Source organism: Terrapene carolina, unplaced genomic scaffold, assembly GCF_002925995.2.
Source record: "Terrapene carolina triunguis isolate 2854851 unplaced genomic scaffold, T_m_triunguis-2.0 Scaffold18, whole genome shotgun sequence".
NCBI classification, from domain to species: domain Eukaryota; kingdom Metazoa; phylum Chordata; order Testudines; family Emydidae; genus Terrapene; species Terrapene triunguis.
This window is the reverse complement of record NW_020664369.1, coordinates 1,945,142-1,969,803: the sequence shown is the minus strand read 5'-3', so window position 1 is coordinate 1,969,803 and position 24,662 is coordinate 1,945,142. Positions and strand designations below refer to the sequence as shown.

Sequence of the window (24,662 nt, the reverse complement as noted above, 5' to 3'; positions counted from 1 at the left end):
TCCTTTTATAGACACAATGTTCATATCTCTACCAAATTTTAAGTCCCTGCTTCAAAAGATCTGTTAAAAGAAAAGGTTGTTTTGCCCATGTTAAAAAATTCTGCCAATATACTTTTCCTTAGCCCTGTTCCTAGAAAATGCTGAACTATTTTGGCTGAAATTTTCCAAATATTTCAACCCGAGACAGACACCAGGCATGGAAAACTTCAGCCCAAATGGTTAATATTTGGTAAAGTGTTAAGTCTCTGAAAACAGGGTCTTATAATGGGAACTTTTGGGCAACCTTAATAATAAGTAGCATTAGCAGCCCCGTTTATAATTGCCTGTCACATCTGTAGGATACTTTACTCATTTAGGTTCTGATCCTCCAAACATTTATACATAAATTTAACTTTACACGTGTGTGTAATGCCGCTGAATTTAAGTTGTGAAAAGTTGAGAATGTGCATAGGTGCTTTCAGGGTCTTAAATATATATATTTTTAAATAACTGATAAAAAATGGGCATGCATTCAGTTACACTGATCAAACAAACCAAAATGGGTAACATATTGACAGTAGTCAATATAATATATTGCTTATTAACCCTTGGCCTCTTTCCTGTGTCTTCCAAAATCACTTCTTATAATTCTTTTTTTTTTGGGGGGGGGGGCAACTCTGACATGAATCACCAGAAATATCTGGTATTGAAGTGGATTCATGGGTCTGTTGTCTTGGTTCATTTCCTTTCCATGCAAACAAGAAGCTGAAATGAGAGGCAGATCAGTGGTTGCTTTGTAAATTGTATGTTATTCTTGTTTTGTGTTTTAGTTATGTGAAGAAATGATGAGTTGTGTAATGTCCCCATTAATCTTTCTCATTCTTGTCTAAGACTACGTCTACACTACGGGGGGGGGGGTATCGATTTCAGATACGCAAATTCAGCTACGGGAATAGCGTAGCTGAATTCGACATATCTGATTCGACTTACCCCGCTGTGAGGACGGCAGCAAATCGACCGCCGCGCTCCCCCGTCTACGGCGCTTACTCCTACCTGGGCTGGTGGAGTACGCGCGTCGATTCGCAGATCGATTATCGCGTCCCGACGAGACGTGATAAATTGATCCCCGAGAGATCGATTTCTACCCGCCGACCCGGGCTGGTAGTGAAGACAAGCCCTAAGACTTGCCTAATAAAAGTTGAGCTTCTAGATGGCTCTGGTTTATTTTGCATAATTTAAAAGGTCACAGCTCTTTAATTGTAGATGTAATTTTCTCTCAGCCTTCGTTTATATGACTTCATTGTACCTGATCTTTTTTTGTTCTAATTCTTTGGCTGTAGTAAAAGTTCACTGTACCTCTTCCCAGCCAAATAAGTTTCCCTTCCTGTCTGCCTTAAAATCAGTGTTTGAAATTTCAAAAGGCCCTGTAGAGTTTATGCCTCAGAATGCACTGTGAAATTATAAAAAGCCCAGTAGTGTCAGAGCCATTCAATCCTGTGATATCAATTATTCATTTAGACCATAATTCAACAAAGCACTTAAAACACATGCTTAAATCAATCTTTATTCAGCAAATCATTAACGCTTGTTCTTACCTGCTCGGCTGTGTCAGGACCTTTGTTAAATCATTGTTAACTCTTATGTAGAGACAGGACTGTTTGAATAAAGTTAAATCCAGCGAAATACATATTTTGATGATACCAAAAGTGGTAATGTTCTTTTAAAGTGTTTAATCGAATATCCACACTAAATCTTGATGTTTAGTTGCAGGTCCAGTATTGCCTCCTGGCTACAAAAAAAGCTCAGAAATGCATGACAGTGATGAAGGCTCCAAGTCTCCTCCTCTGCTCAGAGAAGCAAATAGAGATTCTGAAGAGGAGCAGGACACTGATCCAGTACCCAAGTCAGTCTGTTTGTGTGTCATTCATGTATTTACACTGGTAAAATAAGCAGAAATTGGACCACTTCATACAATGAGTTGACTGAATTAGCCCAGATGCAGAATCGGAAAGGGGCTATATTATGCAACTAAAGAAAGCAAATGCCACACCAAGATAAAGTCTGCTAACGTTGTCCCCTCGTCCTTTCCAGGGTGGTAGTGGCTACCTAATCTGTATGTCTCCTTAGATTGTGACTGGCTTGTTCAGTGCAATCTAAATTGTTCATTTCATTTTAATTTTGTATGTAGGTTGATGTGTCACTTAACTTTTAGATGGTACTTTTAATTTGTGTGTATACACAACAGATGTGGATGATAGGCGCTTTATTAGAAATCTGAAAACTTAATATTGTGTGAATTCTGTTTCCAAAGTACAGCAAGTTTCCCTGCAGAAAGTAATAAGCACCTTGTTAGTATAACTATATTAAAGTTGCTGTGATGGGCCTGTTCATGGAAGTGTATTTTGGTAAACTATATCTTTGCTAGCAATAAGCAATGGGTCTATAGTAGACTTTGGGTGGACTGTGAATTTTGAAATTAGTGTTTCCTAATATAAATGTATATTAAGAAACATATTGGAGGTAGAAATGAAATTTTGAGGTTAAAAAAAAGAAAAAGGCCAAAATTTTCAAACCTGAACTTAGACTCCTATATCCATATTTAGGAACTTAAATAGAAGTGGTTCAATTTTCAGAAGTTCTAAGCACCCACAAATCTCATTGAAGTTAATAGCTAGAGGTGCTTAGGATCTTTGAAAATTAAGCCACTTCTAACTTTAGGCATAAAGTCTTGAAAAATGTGGCCTTTGACTCTACATGAATATAAACATACTACTGTAATGGGAGATACTGCACCTGTTTTAGGAACAGGTATATGGTAAGAATACTCAGATTGTCATAACATCAAAGTTATAGATCAAATGGATGATCACAGGAAAAATTAGCTTACCAATGACACAGTGAACAATTTTCAACTCCCAGTAGGCCTGATCCAACTCTGATTCTCTGACAAGTTAATAGGATTCTTTCTGTTGACTTCAGTGGGAACTAGTTTGGGCTCCTAGATACAGCGTTCACGTTAAAAATGTTTAAGTTAAACAGATAATAGTTATCTCCTTTTTAGACTATCTATCTAACTTAGGTATTTGTAACATGCCTATCATCATAATACTGTATATAGGGACCAGTCTGACTCCCATTGAAATCAGTGTAAAGATTCCTGTGCATGATCAAGCCCTTAACAAGTGTGGGTATATGATTATTTTGATTTGAAGGGCGGAAATATTTTTTTTTAATAGCAAATCTCAGCAAACTGCACATACTCAGATTTAATGGGACTAGTCAAATGTGCGAAGTTTAAAAACATGTAAGTGTTTGCAGGATTGGAGTCTTAGAGGGCATTATACTATTTCCATGTAATGATCATTAGTGTAAATACTCCCCACTTTTCCCCCAGGGTTTTATTTACTGATTGTTCAGTCTAAAATTCGATTTGGAAAAGTACTAGTCAAAATGTATAGAATGATGGTAAAAATTTAGCAAGAAATATGCTGGTGTTAAAATTACTTTATGCATGCAAAACAAGCATTACCGTGTTTTACTATTTGATTTTCTCTTTCTGCACCAATAACATTTTTTTAAAATGTCACTGCAGTGTAAGAATGAGGCTTACGCTAACAAATATTTAATTGCTCCAAATTATTTCAGATTCTTATGCTGTGTTTCCGTGGTAACAGCAAGATAGTACATAATGTAAGACTTTTGGAAATCATTTTGGTTTTTTTTCCTTTAAAGTGTAGATAATTGCCATCTATGTCAGAGTAATTATTAAGCTAAATCACTGTATTTGTAGAAAACAGAAAAGAGCTCAGGAAGATGATGATGACGATGATGGCTTTTTTGGACCTGCTCTTCCTCCTGGATTTAAAAAGCAGGATGATTCTCCAGAGAGGTAATTAAAGCAGAATAGTGTTCAGGCTTCTCTTGTTAGAGCCACAAAATATTTTATTGAAAATAATTGTTTTATCAGTGAATACCTTAGTTATACTTAAGATTTATGTGATTAGAATTCCTTCTTCCACATAGCAGTGTTCCTTTGTAATTTGAGTACAAAATTCCCCATGTATCCTCTGGAAAGTTGGAGAGAAGAGGAAAATTGTATATGAACTGTCTAATCATATTTTGAATATCAAATTTCTCCCACCTTCTAAGATAAAGCTCAAAAAGAGTATGCATGTTAGACAGGCAAACTGTTGTATAGAATATGCTTGTGTTTTTTCAATATTTATTTTGAAGATTTTATAGGTGTTGTCTAATACCTATAACTACCTTAGGCCCAAACTCTCTGAACTCCTCAGGTGCAGGGGCCCACCTGCATGGAACTCATTGCAGGACTGAGACGTTAATTTGTTTCTATGTAATATAATATGACATATATTATTGCAATGGTTGTTCTGTTAATACATTGGGATCATTAGTTTTCTTCATGTAAACAATGCTGAATGGAGTATGTTTGTTAAAATCATATTTTACTAAATCAGCATTGTTTATAGCCTCTTTGTCAGAAACAAAGCCCATTCAGCCACACACAATGATAAAATACCTATTGGAGAAAGCTAGTTGTTAATTTTCCATTCAGAATTTGTTAACTGCATCTGACAGCCTCCTAATCTTCACATCAATCTCCGCTCTTTCCAGTGTAATTCAAAATGATATTCTGTATGAAAATCACTACTTTCAAGAGAACATTAGTAGATAAAATGTTCAGCAGAAACTTCCTTGCAGATTTGCTTTTGACATCTGTGCTGTTCGCTTCCTCAGTGCTAGAAAGAGTCAGTAGATAGAATGATCCAATATTTACCTGTCAGAAATAATGTCATTGTTAGGAAGATGAGCCAGTCTGTTGCTGAACAGTTCTGGTTGTAGCATTACTGTCTGCAAGAAATTCTGTAGTTGAAAGTGTGTCTCAAATCTGATAACTTTTATTGAGAGAGGATTTCTCTATATTAAGAAATACGACTGTCTCTCCTCCAGGTTTAAATCTGTTAAGATGATTTGGGGAACCTCTCTGTGTACAATGTATAAATTCTGGTTAATTTTATGAGATTGTATCATTGAGTGCTGCAATGTGTAGTAGGTCTACCATGGGCTGCCAGGATCCATGACATCTCTCTCATTCACACAAACCCACCAGTCTGGAAGAAATTACAGAACAAATAAAATCATTAATTTTAACAACTGAACTCTGGCTGAACAATGGGTATGCTAAGGATGGTGCTTGGCAGAGCCCAAAACATGAGCTTTGTGACCTAGTGGTTGGAGCTAGCAGCAGAGTCAGGGTTGTGGTCACACCAGTGGTCAGAAATCACACCAAGGGTCAAAGTCAGAGTCTGCAACTTGGTCAGGGCAAGGAAGCAGGCAACAGGAACAAAGCAGGCTAGATAGCAGGAACCAGGCGAGGAAGCAGGGACCTGGTCTCAGAGATCTGGGCATCAACAGGCCTAATGACTAGTTGCTCAGACGAGGCATGGGACAGGAAGTCTTGTACCCAGTGGTGTCCAATCGGCTGTCAGCTGTTAGTCATCTGACCATGCTGAGTCAGTGAGTGTAGCTTCTGTGATGAGGTATTAGCAGCAGTTCTGTTGTCCGCCCTTGTAGCTCAATGGTGCAGAAGATAAGGCTGCTGCTCAGCAGCCCTAGCTTTGAGACCTATGGCACCTGACAGTGTCTGAGCTGTGAAAACTAATTCTGCCTAGGTTGTCTGAAGGGAAGAAGGTTTGAAGAGTGGAAAAATCCCTTAACAGGAAACCAAAGAAACCAGGTGGTAATACCTTTAAAAACTCAAGAGGGATTCAGACACAAGGAGAAGCTTGGGCAGGAGAGGGGAACAAACAGAACTTGTTTTTGTAGCAAAGGGGACCTTTGACTGGGGGACAAGCTAAGGTCAAAGGAGTCTGGCTGGAGGGAAGAGAGGGAGAAGAGACCAGAGAGATTCCATGTTCCAGAGGAGAAGCCATGTGCAGGAGAGCAGAGAGAGAGGAAGGATCCCAAACTCCATAAACAAACACTGAGCCAAATCCCAAAGAATGTGCAAGAGAGGTGAGAAAACTGAGGCAGGGATGGCATGCAGGTGTTGTATTGTTTTGTCTAGATATGTATATATCTTGTGCTGTCTGTAGTAAAGAGTGGCTGGTTTGGGAACTTTTTCAAAGCCTGTGCATTGTGTGCTTCAACTATCATGTCCCTAGAGAGGTGAATGTAAACTAGATTTCCCACAAAGTTGGCACTCTGGGGAAGGCTGTGCTTATGATACTGGGGAACCTGGGGGAGCTAGCACGAAACACAGGGCGTAGGCAGTTGAACGTTCAGAAGGGGATGTAAGCTGGAAGATCTGCACATCCAGAATGTGGCCAGTGACCCAAAGGCAGTACCTGGACTCTGCTTAGACTCAGGAAGCTTAAAAGCACATAGGCTCAAAACAGCAGCGTGGTGAGTGTCCAACAGGCAGAGTTATACCAGAGCTGCCACATCTTTAATGCAATAAAACTGTCTCCAAATGTGTAGTTAAAAGTAGTATAAATAGCTGGTATAATTATTTCAGGATAACATATGGTATCTCAGTTCTTGCTTTCATTATAAAGGCCATTACCCGCTGTCAGAGTTCCCTCCCCTCTCTGAACTCTGGGGTACAGATGTGGGGACCTGCATGAAAGACCCCTTAAGCTTATATTCCACCAGCTTAGGTTAAAAATTTCCCCAAGGCACAAATTCCTTTCCTTGTCCTTGGACGGTATTGCTGCCACCACCAAGTGATTTAGACAAACATTCAGGGAGGGGCCACTTGGAGCCCTAACTCCCCCAAAATATCTCCCCAAACCCCTTCACACCCTTTCCGGGGGGGGGAGGGGCTTGAGAATAATATACCAACCGATAGGTTAACAAAGTGAGCACAGATCAAATCCCTGGTTTTTAGGACACTGAAAATCAATCAGGTTCTTAAAAGAAGAATTTTATTTAAAAAAAAAAAAAAAGACTCACACCTGCAAAATCAGGATGGAAGATAACTTTACAGGGTAAATAAAAAGATTTAAAACACAGAGGATTCCCCTCTAAGCTCAACTTCAAAGTTACAAAAACAGGAATAAATCTCCCTCTCAGCATAGGGAAAATTCACAAGCTAAAACAAAAGATCATCTAACGCATTCCCTTGCTATTACTTACAATTTCTGTAATTTTTAGATGTATCAGTTCAGGATCTTTTTAGGAGCTGGGTTACCTGCCTGGTCTCTCTCTTTGTCTCGAGAGGGAACCAACAAAGAGAGCACAAACAAAACCTTCTCCCCTCCTCCTCTCCCCCCCCCAGATTTGAAAGTAACTTCTTTCCCCATTGGTCCTTCTGGTCAGGTGCCAACTAGGTTAATTGAGCTGATTAACCCCTTACAGGTAAGTGATTCAGTACCTCTGGCCAGGAGGGATTTATGTTATTGCATACATAAAGGTTGTTACCCTTCCCTTTATATTTATGACACCTCTCATCCTTCAAATCCCTCCTCAAGGAATGATTTGTGCTGTCACACATAAAGGAAGTCAGCCAGACAATGGCTAGGTGGGGCAGCAGCTGGGGAAAGCTGATTTTATTATGTATTAATTTGGTTTTTTCTAAATCTTCAGATTATTTGGGACCATCTAGTTGTGCACATCAATAACAACTCTATGTGACTGTTACCCTTCCTTTCCCCCTTTTTATTGTACAGACTCAAGTAAATGTGAACCAGCACCCGGCACGGTGGGGTCCTGGGTACTACCACAGCACAAATAATACTGAAAACATGTTTCATTGGACAAGAGACGTTCTTTCAGCCATATACAAATAGGATCTCTAATAAAACAGCCAAAGTGTCTGATCCTGAAAGCTTTACACAGTAGGTCCTCTTGATGTCAACGGGACTACTCATGTGAACATGGCTAGCAGGGTTGCGCCCACAGGGGGAAAGGCAGCCATTTAAAGGTGAACTAGAGAGCAAAGAACTGTGCACCTTTCACTTCTACTTTCTGACATAGAGTAAATTCCGCTTATTAGCAATCCCTCGGTTGCCAGCAAAAGGTTGGTACTGTATTACTGTCAGTTGCTAATAAGCGAAAGGCAGGTTTTCAAGGTAGTACCCAGGGAAAGAAGCGCTTGGACATGCCTTTCCTGGCTGCAGTCCTGTAAGCCTGGCTGCAGGCAGGGCAGCAGCAGGGATGGAAGTTGCAGTCTGGATGCTGGGGCTTTCTCTGGGGATCAGAGATGCTGGGGACCCGTGGGGCTGCACCATACCTCTCCCTGCACTCTCCAGGGGTTGGGGCTCAGCATGTCCCAGCACTTCCTTCCTTCAACAGTGCAGACCCCCAGCAGGGCGCAGCCTGGAGAGTGCAGGGAGCGTTACCATGCAGCTCCGACATCTCTGCTGCATTTCCCCTCTCCACTGTTCCCCTGACCACAGCCTCCCGTGCCAGACCACAGCCTCCTGTGCCAGCCCGCAGCCACTTACCTCCTGTGTGGTCCCTGTGCACAGGATGATTTGCCAAGCTCCTGTCCCAGAAGGAAGTACTGGGATGGACTGAGCACCGGCCACAGACAGTTTTCCAGGTCTGCAGCCAGGGAAGCATGTTCGAGCCCTGCAAGCTTGTGTGCAGGGTGTGCACAGCACATCCCAGTGGTTCCTTCCCCGACTGCAGCCCTGCAAACCTGTATGCAGTTAGAATCTTTCTTAAAAAAAAAAAAAAAATTACTAATAAGCGGCATACTGTTGCAAATATTCAAATTCCATTAACATTGATGTTAATGGGATGGGATTGGTTACCAGCAAAATGTCGCCAGTAACCAAAAATTGCTAGTATCAGGATTGCTATTAAGCAGGATATACTGTATTAAGAGTGTCTTAAAGTCTTTTGGTCCACTCTCCTCCCAGATTTTTTTCTGCTTAGCGACTTGCTTCTAAATGGTCAAATTAAACAAAGCACAGTTAGGGCTAACATGCATTAACTGAACATTTGGGCCCAGATTGTGCCCCATCCTGTGTGCTGGCACAAGGGAGCAAAGGGGCATTAAGGGATCCCCTTGCACTTTGAGAGTAACAAGCTTTGCAGAGCTACCATCTCCCCTTCTTGAGCAAATGTGTGAAAAGGGCAGGGACCACGCAGAGCCTTGTCTCTCTTCTACCACTCCCCAGTGCACTGGCAGTGTAACTATGCTGGCACATTGGAGAACACATGATGTGACTGGTATAGACCTGATGCCATTTACTCCCTCCCCAGATCAGTGGGGAGAGTGGGGGAAAAGATTGTGATGGCTAATTAGTGTCTCCCTCCTGGGCTGTTCCAGGAGCAGCAAAACAACACAGTGCCCCTTATTCTGGTCAGATTACAATCTGCTCAATCTAGTCCATAATTACTGAAACAAAATGATTCATGGTGATTTCAGTGCATGGATATCCCAATGTATGAATGGTTCATAAGTATATGAGGATATACTGTTTATGCCTTGTATAATATATCCCCACTCCTTTCAAACATCTTTATTTCTCAGACACATCTTTCAAATTTGTCAAAGCATATATTCTTAATTGAGCACTGTATATATGACGATTTTCAGCTTTTAAAACACCTTTTTTGAGTTAGTCAAGTACAAAATATAGATGAACCGTTTTCTTTAGTTTTGAAAATAATATCACTCTAACAATATTATAATATGAAAATTCAACTTGTGAATATTTTTGGAAAAACTTAAAATCAGAGTTGAGAACAAACAAGATGTTTTAGCCCCAAATGAACACATTTTGAAGAAATTAAGCCTCAGAAAAATAGGATTGGGGAAGAGAGTTCATTTTCAACCATAATACTAGCCGTGGCTTGAAAAATCCAGTGGCTAATGGGAAACTCTCAGGCAAGTATGGAGTCCTCGGTGCATCGTTTTTTGTGTAACTTAAAATTTCATTTTAAAAAATATTGTTTCCTGCCCTTATGTTTCTAAAAATAATCTTCTGCATATGTGCCAAAAGTAAACAGCAGCCCTGTTTTCTGCCTCAGTCCGTAGAAAAACATCAAAGCTGTGCCAAACAGCAGAGCTTATTAACAAGATTTCACTGAGATTCACACTTGCTGTTCAGAGATCCTCTGGGCAGCCAGCAAGCTGTCAAAAATCCTGTCAGTTCTATGCTGCTGAGGAAAGTCCTGAGCAGCAGCAGAGTTATTCATGCAGAAGACACCACAGAAATGGAGGCTGTGGGACATATAGAGCATTGAAAACCATTTTCCTACCCCCCTCCTTGGAACAGCCTACAAGGTGGGAGGGGGTAGAGTGGCTGAGGCTTGCCCCTCTCTCAGGCTTTGTCTATGTAGTGAAGTTTTATGGGTTATACAGGTATAACCCCCAGCATAGATACTCTACTCTGGACTATGAGGGAACTTCTCCACTGCAGCTGGGGTGTGATTCCCAGCACAGGTAGACAGACTCGTGCTAACTCTGCCTCAGCTAGTGTGCTAAAAATTGCAGTGCAGGCACTGCAGCATGGGCAGCAGCCCCACCCAGGCCTGGGCTAACCACCCAGGCCTGGACTAAGGGCTTCGGCAGGCTTGGACTCAGGCAACTAGCCCAAGCCGCTGCCAGCGTGGCAACATCCACACTATTTAGTGTGCTAGCTCAGGCAGAGCTAGCACAGGTCTGTCTACCTGCAGTCACGATCACACTCCAGCTGCAGTGTCGTAGCCAGAGTCGCTTTCTCTTGTTTGGCGTACACCCCTTCCTATGCAACATAAGCAAAACCGACAAAGGCACTCTTCCACCAAAATAAGGGGTACCACCAGTATAAATGTATTTGTTTTAAATTCACACTTCCATTATACCAAAAAGCCTTCCTGTGTGGACACTGCCTTAGTAGTGAGAAAGCAGAAGAGAAGACAAAAAGCTGCTTCTCTCTTCCAGCAGCTAGATGGGGGTGGAGCTTCACATTTAGCAGACACTTGTAAGCCAGAGGCTGCAATGAAAGAGGGAGCTCTCTCTGGCTAGGGGCAGCACCACAGTAGAATTCCCTTCCTGGCACTCCTGCTACAGCAGGCTGGCTTCTCGGGGGAGTATTGACCCTGAACCTTGCAGGTGCTCCCTGTTTACACATATGCCCCTTGTTCTATCTCCTTTTTGTCAGTAGGTGTAATCCTCTGACTATAGGAGTCTGGTAAGATTGTTTGTTTTGCTTGAAGTCTTGGCAATAGCATCACTACTGCAAGGCTTGATTGATTAGATTATAACAGATTTAATAAAAGCATAATTCAGTGGCCCTGGGGCTCATTTCCTCTGTTTCTAAAATCTCACATTCAGGGTTTCAGCCAGCCGTCTGCAGGAGTCAGGAAAGTATTATTTTCCCCCAGTGTATTCTGGCTTGGTGTTTTTGTTTGTTTGTTTGTTTTAATCTCCTTTGAAGCATCAGGCATGGCCACAACTGGAGATAGGACATTGGATGTGGAGGGCCAGGACTCTGAAGTGTCACTGAGCATTTTCTCTCTCTCAGGTGCTTGGCTGGCTGGTTCTTACTAACATTCTGAGAGTCTAATGCATAGACGCTGACTCTGTAGGTGCTCCGGGATTCAAGCACCCACGGAAAAAAATAGTGGGTGCTTAATAACCAGGAGTCAGAGCTTGAGTGTGGAATGTGATGAGTTCTGTGCTGTTAACAACTTCTGCCCTTGGCAGGCAGTTTGTTTATAAACAGAGGCAGGGTGATTAAGATAACAAAAGGCTTGTCATTAAATTAAGGATCCTTAGATGATCCTGAAAGCATTCCCAGGCAGTCCTTTAAAAGATAGGAAACAAAGGGTAGGAATACATGGTCCATTTTCAGAATGGAAAGAAGTAAATAGTGGTGTCCCCCCAAGGGGCTTTTGCTGGTCTGGGATCAGTGCTGTTCAACATATTTATAAATGATCTGCAAAAGGGGGTAAACAGTGTGGTGGCAAAGTTTGCAGGTGATACAAAATTATTCAAGATAATTAAGTCCAAAACAGACTGCAAAGAGTTACAAGGGATCTCACAAAACTGGTATTTTTTGGTAACAAATTTGGTAACAAAATGGCAGATGAAATTCAATGTTAAATGCAAAGTAATGCACATGGCAAAATAGAAACCCAATGTGATGGTTTGGATCACAGAAACCCTCTTGGGAGCTGCCACCTGATGTGCCAAGACTATGTCTATCCCTGTTTTCCCTGCCAGCTCAGGACTCCAGCACCCTGTCTTGCTGAGCCAGACACTCCCGTCTGCTGCAACAAAGACCCAGGGTCTGAATTACTTGCCCCAAAGCTGCAGGTTTACCTGAAAACAGCTCACAGAAGTGTGCTTGTCTTTAGCACTCAGCTGCCAAACTCCCAATGGGGTCTAAACCCAAATAAATCCGTTTTACACTGTATAAAGCTTATGCAGGGTAAACTCATAAATTGTTCGCCCTCTATAACACTGATAGAGAGAGATGCATAGTTGTTTGCTCCCCCAGGTATTAATACATACTCTGAGTTAATTACTAAGTAAAAAGTGATTTTATTAAATACAGAAAGTAGGATTTAAGTGGTTCTAAGTAGTAACAGACAGAACAAAGTAAGTCACCAAGCAAAATAAAATAAAATGTGCAAATCTATGTTTAATCAAACACTGAATACAGATAAGATCCTCACCAGTTCCAGAATGCTCCCTTTTACAGACTAATCTCCTTTTAGCCTGGGTCCAGCAATCACTCACACCCCTTTGTTCCAGTTTCTTCCAAGTATCCTGGGGGGTGAGGAGGCTCTCTCTTTAGCCAGCTGAAGACAAAATGGAGGGGTCTCCCACGGGTTTAAATAGACTTTCTCTTGTGGGTGGAGACCCCTCCTCCTCACTCCTATGCAAAGTCCAGCTCCAAGATGGAGATCTGGAGTCACCTGGGCAAGTCACATGTCCATGCATGACTCACAGTCTTTACAGGCAGAAGCCATTATCCACATGGTATCTTGTATGTCTCCAGGAAGACTTTTTATGTGGATTGGAGCATTCCAAGATGCGTTGTTCCCCAAGTGCTTCCTGATCGGGTACTTAACCTTGCGAATTCCTTCCTAAAGAAGCTGACCAAATGCCTCACAAAGCTTACTTAGAAACCAAGCAAGTATACAGCCCATATTCTTAACCTCAAATAGAAAATGATATATGTGTACAAATATGATGAATAGATATGGTAGACCATAACTTTTACAGAGATATGTTACATGGCACAGGCAGCACAAAACATATTCCAGTTATGTCATATTCCCATAAAGCATTATGGGGTACAGCGTCACACCCAACAATACATACAAAATGATAGTGCCTATATCAAGAAAGAGATCTTGGAGTCATTTGCTGTACTCTGGAAGCACTGTGTTTCCAGAGTACTGCCAATTCATAAGAATCCTCTTCACTGTGCCTGTATCATTCTGAACTGTGAAATGCTCATTCTCCTGCTTCAGAAGACTTAAAAATTATCTCCAGTCATCAGTGGGACAGACGCAACTGAATAATGTAGCTGTCCTTAATGTGCATCTCAATAATACCAGGGAACCTAGATGTAAATAAGATTGCTGACAGTTTCATCCAGAAAGCTACAGTGAGACATAATGTCTTTAAACTGGGACGTTGGTGAAGACGGCTTGTAGGTGATTGCAATCATCTTAATATACTGTAATTCATGATAATGTAATTATGTAGTTCATAATAATTGAATCATTATTCAAATAGTAAAGATAGCAATGATAGACACATTCAATAACTAGAATATGAAAGAAATGTATAAATATGCTGAAAATAGCCTCCCCCCAAAACTGGCAGAGTGCCCCCCCACACACACACTCACTCTCTGTCTTCAAAAGCACCCACGGGCAAAAACAAAAGTCAGCGCCTGTGGTCTAACGGATCATCATATGCAAGGTCAGGAAGGAATTTTCCCCAGGTCAGACTGGCAGTGACGTTGGGGGTTTTCGCCTTCCCCTGCAGAGTGTGGGTGAGAGTCACTTGACAGGATTATCTGGGTATATCTCATTTAATCATTTCCCTGCCATAAAAGGGGCCTCAAGCAGTGGTGCACCTCAATCCCTCCTGTTCTTGGCCTGTGGCACATAATAGTCTAATGATCCTCTTGTCTAATTTGGGTTTAGTGTGTGGGTGCTGGGTAATTTTGTTGGCCTGTGAATATACAGGAGGTCGGACTTGGTGATCTGCTGGTACCTTCTGGCCTTAAACTTTAATGAGGTATTTTTGATTGCACAAAATGTGCAGATCATATTGATAAACAGATGGAAAGTATTTAATAGAGACAGTGTCTACTTGGGGGGGGGGGGTTAAGTGATAACTTTAAAAATCTCCTGGAATGTGGAGATGGAAGTGTGATTTTTCAAGTTAATGATATCCCTTTATGAATGTAATGCATAGAAAGTGTGTGAATATTAATGAAAACGTGACTTTTACAAGAGAATACACTTTCAATTTTACCACTTCATTGAACTGTTCAAATATTGATTCTTGCTGCAAACAATAAACAGTTGTTACTTAAATGTGCTTTTCATGCTGATTCTTTTTTAAATTAGGGAAAGAAAATAAGAATTCTTCTTTTTTGTTTTTTGAGGCCTGTTATAGGTCCTGCTTTACCACCTGGTTTTAGGAAACCTACACTGTATAGTGAGGAGAACAGCTGTTCCATAGGATCTTCTGTTTCTTCAGAATTCCATACCCAGGTTTGTAAAAACTGAAATGGCACAGATCTATCTTGTATTTATAGTGCATTGACATCTGAAGGATTCTAACAGATAGCCTGATCCAAAGCCCATAGAAATAACTTTTTAATACAGTAGATCTTGTTTTAGACCGTAAACTCTATAGGGCAGGGATTTGTCATGCTCTGTAGGTGGAAAGTGTCTGGCTCATTTTGGGTGCCACTGCAGTATAAATAATCAGTGCTAATGAAGTAGCTTCTGAACTGTAACTGCAGAATCCTGTCTGAAAGGGGTTATGCAGCAGAGAAGTAAGTTTCTCTGCCCACCTTTTCATTTATATTGTGCTTGAGCATGCTAGGCACTTCAAGGAATTTAAAAAAGAAAATCTCTGCCCTGTAGAGCTTACAATCTAAGTTAATTATCTAACAAGTGAGTTGGGAACAAACATGAAGATGGGGAGGTGGTGACGAGCAGGAGGATAGAAGTAAGGAGCTGGACAAAGCAGAGGAAATGTGAGGTCTGGGGAAAAGGAGGGGTGTGGGTGCAAGCAGCAGGTGTTAAAGTAACTATGGCAAACTTATTCTTTGCCACTCAGGGTATGTCTTCACTACCCGCTGGATCAGCAGGTAGTAATCGATCTATTGGGGATTGATTTATCACGTCTCGTCTAGATGTGATAAATTGATCCCCGGATGTGCTCCCCGTCAACTCCGGAACTCTACCAGAGCGAGAGGCGGTAGCGGAGTCGACGGGGGAGTCGCGGCCGCTGATCCCGCGGCGTGAGGACCCGAGGTAAATCGATCTAAGATACTTCGACTTCAGCTACGCTATTCACGTAGCTGAAGTTACGTATCTTAGATTGATCCTCCCGCCTAGTGTAGACCAGCCCAAAGTCTGCTCTTTCTTGGTTTTGCTGGAGGATCGGTATTGTAGACTGAATTAAATAAAAAAAAGTCAGGCCTGTGGACTTGTAGTCAAAGTGTCCCCTCACTTTCTCCCGGTGTGATAGCCTCTCCCCTAGAGCTTCCCTTCCCAGGACCCAAAATGCCAACAAATCCCAAATAGACGGTATTCACTTCCCTGTCTCTGGGAAAGAGCTAGTCAGATGGTCAGCATGTCTTGATGGACTCTAAACTACATTCCTGGAAGCCTGAGACAATACCCATCAACAGTTGAGTAGTGAGGGATACACTGAATTCCCAACCACCCCATACCTGGGAACTTCACTCTTGCACTGGGAACAGAGGCAGTAATTTGGGGGTGCTTCCCAAACTACCATCTATCCCTGCACTCCTGTGGTGGTTGGAGAGAAATCCTGAAAGTTATTTAGTGCTGAGCTCAGAAGATTCTTATACTAGATATAAAGAGCTGTTAGACTAGTTAGTATGAGATGTCACACTTGTTTTGAAGGAGCAGGGGTGTTGAATATTTAACAATGACAGTTTCTCCATTTTGTATTGAGCTTAAACCCCAGAGTTTTAAAGAGCATGTCTAAAAATCTCATATCTTCTCAGTTGCTTGTCTTATGTGATATGACAGTGGTTCTTCAATAGCTGTAGTCTTGGAGGGTAGATGAGGCCTGAATTGTATGTTTAAAATACACACACACTTTTACATGCTTCCTTTATCCATCATAAAGAAGTAAAAATTGGGCACAGCACTCCCACCTCCTCCGTTGTATGTTATCTTCAATTACGGGTCAGATCATGGTGTGCTTTAGGATGGGAAATGGTCATTTTTCTTCCCATTTACTCTCCTCCCTATTTAAGATTTTTCAAAATTGTGCTCATTACTCCTTCCCATTGCCCTTCGTATCTTTCCTCTTTCACTACTGAATGCCCAGCTCCTGCTGGGATGTAACTTGCAGGGAACTCTGCTCCAAGGTAATATATATTGTAGGGAAGGTGTAAGATATTTGACAGAATTGGTGCCACATGTTTAGTGTCATAACTAGGGCTGTCAAGCAGTTAAAAAAAATTAATTGCTGTTAATGGTACTGTTAATAATAGAATACCATTTATTTAAATACTTTTGGATGTTTTCTACGTTTTCAAATGTAATTGAAATCAATATAACACAATATAAAATGTACCATACTCACATTTTTTATTACAAAATATTTGCACTGTAAAAAACAAGAAATAGTATTTTAATTCACCTAATAAAAATACTGTATTGCAATCACTTTATCGTGAAAGTTGAACTTACAAATGTAGAATTATATACAAAAAATAACTGCATTCAAAAATAAAACAATGTAAAACTTTAGAACCTAAAAGTCCACTCAGTCCTCCTTCAGCCAATCGCTCAGACAAACAAGTTTGTTTACAATTTGCAGGAGATAATGCTGCTCATGTCTTGTTTACAATGTCACATGAAAGTGAGAACAGGCATTTGTATGGCATTGTTGTAGCCAGCATTGCAAGATATTCACATGCCAGATGCGCTAAAGATTCATATGTCCTTTCATGCTTCAACCAGCATTCCAGAAGACATGCGTCCATGCTGATGACAGGTTCTGCTCCATAACGATCAAAAGCAGTGCGGACTGACACATGTTCATTTTCATCATCTGAGTCAGATGCCACCAGCAGAAGGTGGATTTTTTTTTTTTGGGTGGTTTGGATTCTGTAGTTTCCGCATCAGAGTGTTGCTCCTTTAAGACATCTGAAAGCATGCTCCCAAAAGCTGAGAGGGACGAGGTGTGAAGGCACTTCAGATTCTTAAACCTTGGGTCCAGTGCTGTAGCTATTTTTAGAAATCTCACATTGGTACCTTCTTTGCGTTTTGTCAGATCTGCTGTGAAAGTATTTTTAAAAACGAACATGTGCTGGGTCATCAGCCGAGCCTGCTATAACATGAAATATAGGGCAGAATGGGGGTAAAACAGAACAGGAGACATACAATCATAGGTGAAAGTAAGACCAGTACGCTGTGCCGGACTGGACCGGCTTCTCTGGCGGTGATTTAAAGGTCCCGTAGCTCCGGCACCTGCAGAGAGCCCCGGGCCCTTTAAAGCGCCGCCCAATCCCCGCTGCCAGAGCTCCCCGCAGCAGCCGGAGCCTTTGGCCCTTTAAAATAGCTGCCAGAGCCCTGCCGCCGCTACCCCAGCCTCTGCAGCTGGTAGCTCAGGGGTGATTTAAAGGCCCTGGGGCTCCCAGCCACAGCCCCAGGGCCTTTGAAACTTGAAAGGCCCTGCCTCTTCTGGTTAAGGCCACGCCCCGCTCAGGACTCCGGCATACCGGTAAGTCCTTTAAGTTACTTTCACCCCTGCATACAAGTCTCCCCCTAGGAGTTCAGTCACAAGTTTAATTCATTTTTTTTATTTTTTTTTTTTTTAAACGAGCGTCATCAGCATGGAAGCATGTCCTCTGGAATGGTGGCCGAAGCATGAAGGGGCATATGAATTTAACATATCTGGTATGTAAATACCTTGCAATGCCGGCTACAAAAGTGAGAACAAGCATTCGCACTTACAGGTGACATTGTATATAATAAGCAGGCAGCATTATGTCCTGTAAATGTAAACAAACTTGTCTTAGCGATTGGCTGAACAAAAAGTAGGACTGAGTGAGCTTGTAGGCTCTAAAGTTTTACATTGCACTCAAAAACAAAACAATTATGTAACAAAAACAAAAAAATGTACATTTGTAAGTTACACTTTCACAGTAGAGAGATTGCACTACAGTACTTGTATGAGGTGAATTGAAAAATTGTTTCATTTTAGAGTGCAAATATTAGTAATCAAATATAAAGCGAAGACTACACTTTGTATTCTGTGTTGTAATAGAAATCAATATTTGAAAATGTAGAAAATCAAAAATATTTAATAAATTTCACTTGGTATTCTATTGCTTAACAGTGTGATTAATCGCAATTAATTTTTTTAATTGCAGTAAATTTTTTTGAGTTAATCATGAGTTAACCACCACACTTCACATGAATCAACTGATTCAGCTTCCAACCTTTTATACCAAACCTCCTTGAGACAACAGGGAGGCTATATTATACATGCTAGACCTCAGAAGAGCCCTAGCCTTCTACCTGGATAGAACGAAGGTTTTCAGGATGTCTTCTAGACTTTTCCTTGCTGTTGCGGAGAGATCCAAGGGCTCAGTCCAGAGACTCTCCACATGGGTGTCAAACTGGATTAGACAGTTATCAACCTTGTAATATGACCCCTCCAGATACTATTCGCATGCCCTCCACAAGGTCGATCTCCTCACCCATCACCTTTTTCAAGAACATCCTATCTCAGAAATTTGTAGAGCAGCAACATGGGCATCAGTCCACACTTTCACAGAACACTACGCGATCACTGGAGACTCCACCTCCTATGCCATCTTCAGCGCCACAGTAGAGTCATCTGTAACTGACCCGACCCCGAAGTCCCAACCCACCAATAAGGATAGTGCTCGGGAGTTACCTGCAGTGGAGCACCCATACGGACGCTAATCAGAGAAATTACTCATTTTGTGCAGTAATTATGGTTCTTCAAGATGTGTTCCCCATGGGTGCTCCGCAAGCCACCCTCCTTCCCAGTACTCCAGGGTTCTTGTCTGGGACTCTGCAGTAGAGAAGGAACTGAGGGGGGTTAGCCCGCATCTGCTGTCTAATCAACACTACTACTGAAGTTCTCCAATCAGCAGTGCAGGGAGGCAAGCACACCTGCAGTGGAGCACCCATAGTGACACACACCTCGAAGAACCATCCTTACTGCACAAGGTGAGTAACTTCTTTTACACTGAAGTCTGGTGGTGGGTTTTTCCTCTCCACTCTTTTCTGCCATTGTCTCATCTACTGTTTGGAAGCCCACCTGTCAACTTAAACTCAGCATGCCAAAACCATCTCACCCCCAAAATAAATCCCTCCTCTTCCTTTCTCCATCATATTAGATAATTCCACAGTTGTCAGTTTTGTGGGCCCACAGCCTTATTGTCATCCTACTCTCTTGCCTTCCGCCAACGTTCAGGATGTGTCTAAAGCCTGCCACATCTTGCTTTACAAAATATACAGATTTCTTACCGACTCGGGGGGGGGGGGGGAGAAGAGAGAAGAGAAAGAGACACACCCTTGTCCATTGGGATGGCTCTCTGGGTACCTAGGACTATTGATCATGTTGTTACCCCCTGCCTCTTGCAAGTAGCCGCCTTGCCCACAGTGGCTCTGGTACTTCCCTACCACCACCAGCTTGTTCGCCACTCAAGCTTGCTCCTCTGGGCTGTGCCAGCCCTGTTGTTGCCGCCTTGTAGGTTACCAATAGATGCCACCACTCTCCTCTGCCACTTGAATGCATCTATCCCACTTAACAGGCCCCACCTTTACATCAATGGCAAACTCCTTATTCTCATTTTCAAGGCTTTGCACAACTCTGCCACTTCCTACAGCTCATCACTAGTCACTTGGCAGTCTCTTTCGCAGAACTTGTGTCCTTCCATTTCCACCTAGCTTAGTTCTTCTCTTAGATGGACTTTTGCGCCATCTCCCATTCAGCACTCTACACCTGGAATGTCTCCTTTTATTCTGTACTCCCTCCAGCCTTCTTCAGTTCTAGCTTTCCCAACAATCCTTCAAATATAAATTCCATTTTAAACAACGTTGAAAGGAAATTTAAAAAAAAAAAAACACCACACCCACAAACCAAACCTTAACTAGGAACTAGCACAGCATGTGCTGTACCAGTGAAGCAATTCCATAACTATATTCTGTGTATTCCTTCCTTCTTTCCACCCCCACCCTTTCCTGTTCTCCTCCTCCCAACATCCAGTTTTACTATGATCAGTTTAGATTCTAAGCTCTTTTCTTGCTATGTAAAATGCTATGCACACCTATGGCAATACATTCAGAATGTTGATGGCAGTAATGGAGGATATATTGGTGCCCATGATATCAGAGTTGTACATGTACACTTCACTTGTTTCTGATGTTAATCATTTATCACTGGAGCTACAGGAGAGTGAGCAGAATATCAAAAGATATCATCTTGATGTTGAGTATTCTACACATCTTAAACAAAAAAAAGTGCATTATTAATGTCTCTGGCAAGAATTCTATTGACCACCACTGATGACACATTCAGAAGTGTAGAGATTAGAAATAATTTGGTTTCTGTTAAAGGCAATGGGAGTTAGAGCTGGGACTGGACAACTTTTAAATGCTTGGATATATAAGTAATGTGTATTTATAATACACCTGTTTCTTAATATGAATTGAAAGAAATTATTGGTCATGGGCCTGTTTGAGAAGACAGTTGGGTTTATAGCTAAGAATATTTCTGTAGTGACCTATTATGGTTGATAATGTCTTTTATTTTTGGAAGGCAACAGATAGTGAGGAAGAAGACGCTGTCATAGGTCCAATGCCTGCAAAAGGACCAGTAGAATCTAGTGTAACTAGAGACTTTGAACGCAGAGCTCAGCGAATGAAAGAAAAACTTACTTCTTCAGATGATGTAAGTTAATAATTTTGACTGTGCATGTTTTCTTGGCCTAAAAAGATGTGAATTTTAGTAAGCTCAGCTGTATATATTGAAGATGCTAAATGACTGTAGCACTTAAGAAAATGTTATCTAGGAGAACCCACAATTTATTTATTAACATTCCCACTATGATTTTTTTCTTAAAGGATGGGTCCAAGCAAGTTTCAAGGGAGTCTTGGATGACTGAGCTTCCACCAGAATTGAAAGGCTTTGGATTGGGCCCAAGAACTTTCAAGAGAAGAACAGATGAGAAGTCAGGAGATAAGTCAATTTGGACAGATACTCCAGCCGACAGAGAGAGGAAAGCCCAAGTGAGCATTTATTCATTCATATAAACATGCAGACAGTCTATATGTTATCAGTCTTCTCAGAGTTCACCTCTGCCATTCAGGAATAACCTAATAAAAGTGCTCTCATGTTCCCAAACACAGAAATTTCAGACCTAATAGTTATTTTCCTTCTTACATTAAACATTATATCTGTCTGCTATGGCCTGGGAAGTCTATTGTTCTGTATCAATTTAATGAACAGCCAGTTACTGATTCTTATCAAGCAGAACAAAAATGCCTGAGGGGCAGAGGTACAAAGGCTCTATCTTGACCCGCTCCTCTAATATTTAAGCAAGATAAGTATAGATTTCTTTGTCACTTACTTCAAGTATGCTGCCTGCTAATAATTGCAGTCTGCTTCCATTCATCAGCAAATGCAAGAAGCAAAGAAGTCAACCAGTAAAGGTGATGAAGAAATTGTATTATCGGCGAGAGACAAGAGACTGGCTGAGCAGCTGTCTTCATACAATGCAAGTATAAGCACAAAATGCTTTTTCTTCTAGGTTTCCTTTAATTCTTAGCTCTCTTTTGGTTTCTCATTCCTAGCACTGTTGGTTTCCATGGTGATATCACTACATTCTTCTCTTCTGGGGCCCAAACCTGCAGCCATTTAAGCCATTAGAGAATTTGTCATTGACTTCAACAAGAGCAAGATTGGGCCCTCCCGCTGCTCCTGAAAGATAGTGTCAGAGTGTGTGTGTGTAGGTTTTTATATGCCTTTTCTTAGATGAGTTTCAGTTTGTGTTTTACTTAAATGATTCCTATGGTAGAACTTCCATTGCTGGGAATATACAGTTTCAAGTCAAACAGTAAAAGACTTCACTGAATTACAGGCATCCCTGGAAGAAAACAGCATTACAGGTTTAATTGAAAGGTTAAAATACAGAACCATCCAAAGGAGGCTCAATGTGCCTAAGAGATCAATACCATAATTGTCTGCCTTTCGGGCAACATTTTTACTTGGAAATATTCCTTAGTTTCTGCAAAAGCAGTTGTGGTTTTCATGGACAAATATTGGTAATTAAAAATCTGAGCCTCAGCTTCACAATCACTTCCCTCCCCCACCCACTGCTGTCTCACAGCATGGGCTATTGTCTGTCCTACAGCTGCCCCTTCCTTTTCTCCCTTGTTTACAGCCATCAGCTGGAAGACCGTCAAATCTCCTAAGAGAAAACAATTAACTGAGAGAACAGCAACCTTGGTTTATATTAGAAGAATTGAGTTTATGGGGCACTCTTAATAATTTATTTGCAGTTCATTAGGTGATGCATCTTTTTAGATTTATAGGGCTTGCAGATCCAGAGCTATTAGTGTACAGTCTTGAATTTTCTCTATTTCCTGCTGCTTGTTCAGTTGTGGACATTACATAAATGCAGTTCTTTTAAGTTGTATTCTGTTATCTGCTCTACCAGAGAGAAACTTGCATATACTATTACTGTGCAAGGTTAGCTGATGCCTCTTAGAATGTTTTGAAAAATGTTCTGCATTGAAACAAGTCTTAGGTCATTTTCAAATGGCTTTTCTTCCTTTTTCCATTGATTTCCTACCAAGGACACTTTCCTGGAAAGTGCTTTATATCTTAAAATGGTTTCTTTTTAGCATCTGCAGTGATAACTTGGCACTATCAATCCTCTGGTGTAACTCTATTAAAGTCAGTGGAATTACACCAGGAATGAATCTGGCCTGTGATTTAATGATTTTCCACAGCAACAGTTTGATATCACAGAAGATGGTGACTACAAGTGGGGAATAAGCAGAATGTTAAATTGTATTTTTCTAAGAGCTTGTCTTCATGTAGATGTCTGCCTAGCCATAGCAGGGCATACACACTTTGCTCTCAGAGGATGGTGCCGCATCCCCTACTTGGGACTGATGTCACTCCTGTTTAAAAATCAATGGGCGTTTTACCATTGACTTGTATGACAGCAGCATCAGGTTCTGAAAAACAACACAAGCCCCTAATTCAGCAAAGCACCTAAGCCGGTACTTAACTTCAAGCATGTGAATAGTCCTATTGACTTCAGTGGACTAATCAAATGCTTAAGTGTTTTGCTGAATTAAAACCAATCTTTAGAACTTTTTTCCTGTAACTTCATATTCATCTGTCTACAGTGAGTTTCAGAGGTAAGAACCCCATTTTAAAACAGTGTATAAAAGTGTTTTTTCTAATTTGAGTTACCCTGCACTTGTCTACATTGAATTTCATTTACTTTCATGTTGCCCAGTAGCTTATCTTGTCTTTCTGAAATTCCTCATAACCATCCTGACTCTTGACACGCTTTAAGTCATTTTTGTTTTTGCTATATTTCACCATCATTCTGCAATATTCACCTTCCTTCTTCCCCTATTTCCAGGACTCAAAAAGATCAGAATCTCTCATGGATATGCATCATAAAAAATTAAAGAGCAAAGCAACTGAAGATAAGAAGCCTCAAGAGAGAAGGCCATTTGACCGAGACCAGGACCTCCAAGTCAATCGATTTGATGAAGTTCAAAAGAAAGCCCTGATAAAGAAATCCAGAGAGTTAAACACCAGGTTTTCACATAGCAAAGGCAATATGTTTTTATAATGCAAAGATATGAAGTTTTCTTTCAGGAGAAAAATCTATTAAACTTCAGCAACTTCAAAAAAAAAAAAGTACATTTTTCTGTAAATACTTGTGTGCAAAATAAATTTCTTTATGCTTAAAAATGAATGTTATGTCAATTATTTTTTCTTACATGTAACTATTCTATTTAGGAAATGCGCACAAAATTATACAATCTGTAGTGTATAAAAATCAGAAACGATATTTAGTTCAAAATTGTTGCAAGATAAGTTGGTTAACCACATTTTTAAAATCAACCTAATATTTCAAAAAGGATAAATTTAAAAGTGGTTATTGTGACCCTTTGGGATTTACCCAGGCCAGTAAAGCATTCAGTCACCACCTGCCCTGCAACTGTCAAAGCACCCACAGTTATGTTGCTGTGGCTCACAGCCCAGACAGCAACAGACAGCCTACAAGCATGCAGGTCTCACCCAGCTTCACCACCCAGTTACTCATTGCAGAGGGACCTCCACAACCCTTCCAGCCCCAAGTTCTCCCCAGAGACATCTTTCTGCAGTGCTTGGTCCCCTCTTATTGTAGCACCCACAAAACTATCAATTTTGCTGCTCCTTTAACAAGGCAGTATACAGCAGCTGGTTAACT

At 41.1% G+C, this 24,662-nt stretch overlaps 1 protein-coding gene across 3 annotated transcripts in view; it reads left to right on the top strand.

Annotated features, from left to right (window-relative positions):
- Positions 1-24,116, top strand: part of LOC112111206 (GPALPP motifs-containing protein 1) — a 30,007-nt gene extending 5,891 nt beyond the window's left edge. The window contains exons 2-8 of one of the 3 annotated variants that reach the window (XM_029912095.1): positions 1,750-1,882; positions 3,770-3,868; positions 14,574-14,682; positions 20,981-21,112; positions 21,286-21,450; positions 21,840-21,938; positions 23,823-24,116. In XM_029912095.1, coding sequence (XP_029767955.1) covers positions 1,750-1,882; positions 3,770-3,868; positions 14,574-14,682; positions 20,981-21,112; positions 21,286-21,450; positions 21,840-21,938; positions 23,823-24,038 — 953 coding nt within the window. In that variant the 3' untranslated portion in view covers positions 24,039-24,116. Of the gene's footprint in view, positions 1-1,743; positions 1,883-3,769; positions 3,869-14,573; positions 14,683-20,980; positions 21,113-21,285; positions 21,451-21,839; positions 21,939-23,822 lie in introns of all 3 variants that reach the window. The other 2 variants (XM_024206524.3, XM_024206526.3) reach the window with 2 other exon arrangements.
- The last annotated feature ends 546 nt before the right edge of the window (positions 24,117-24,662 follow it).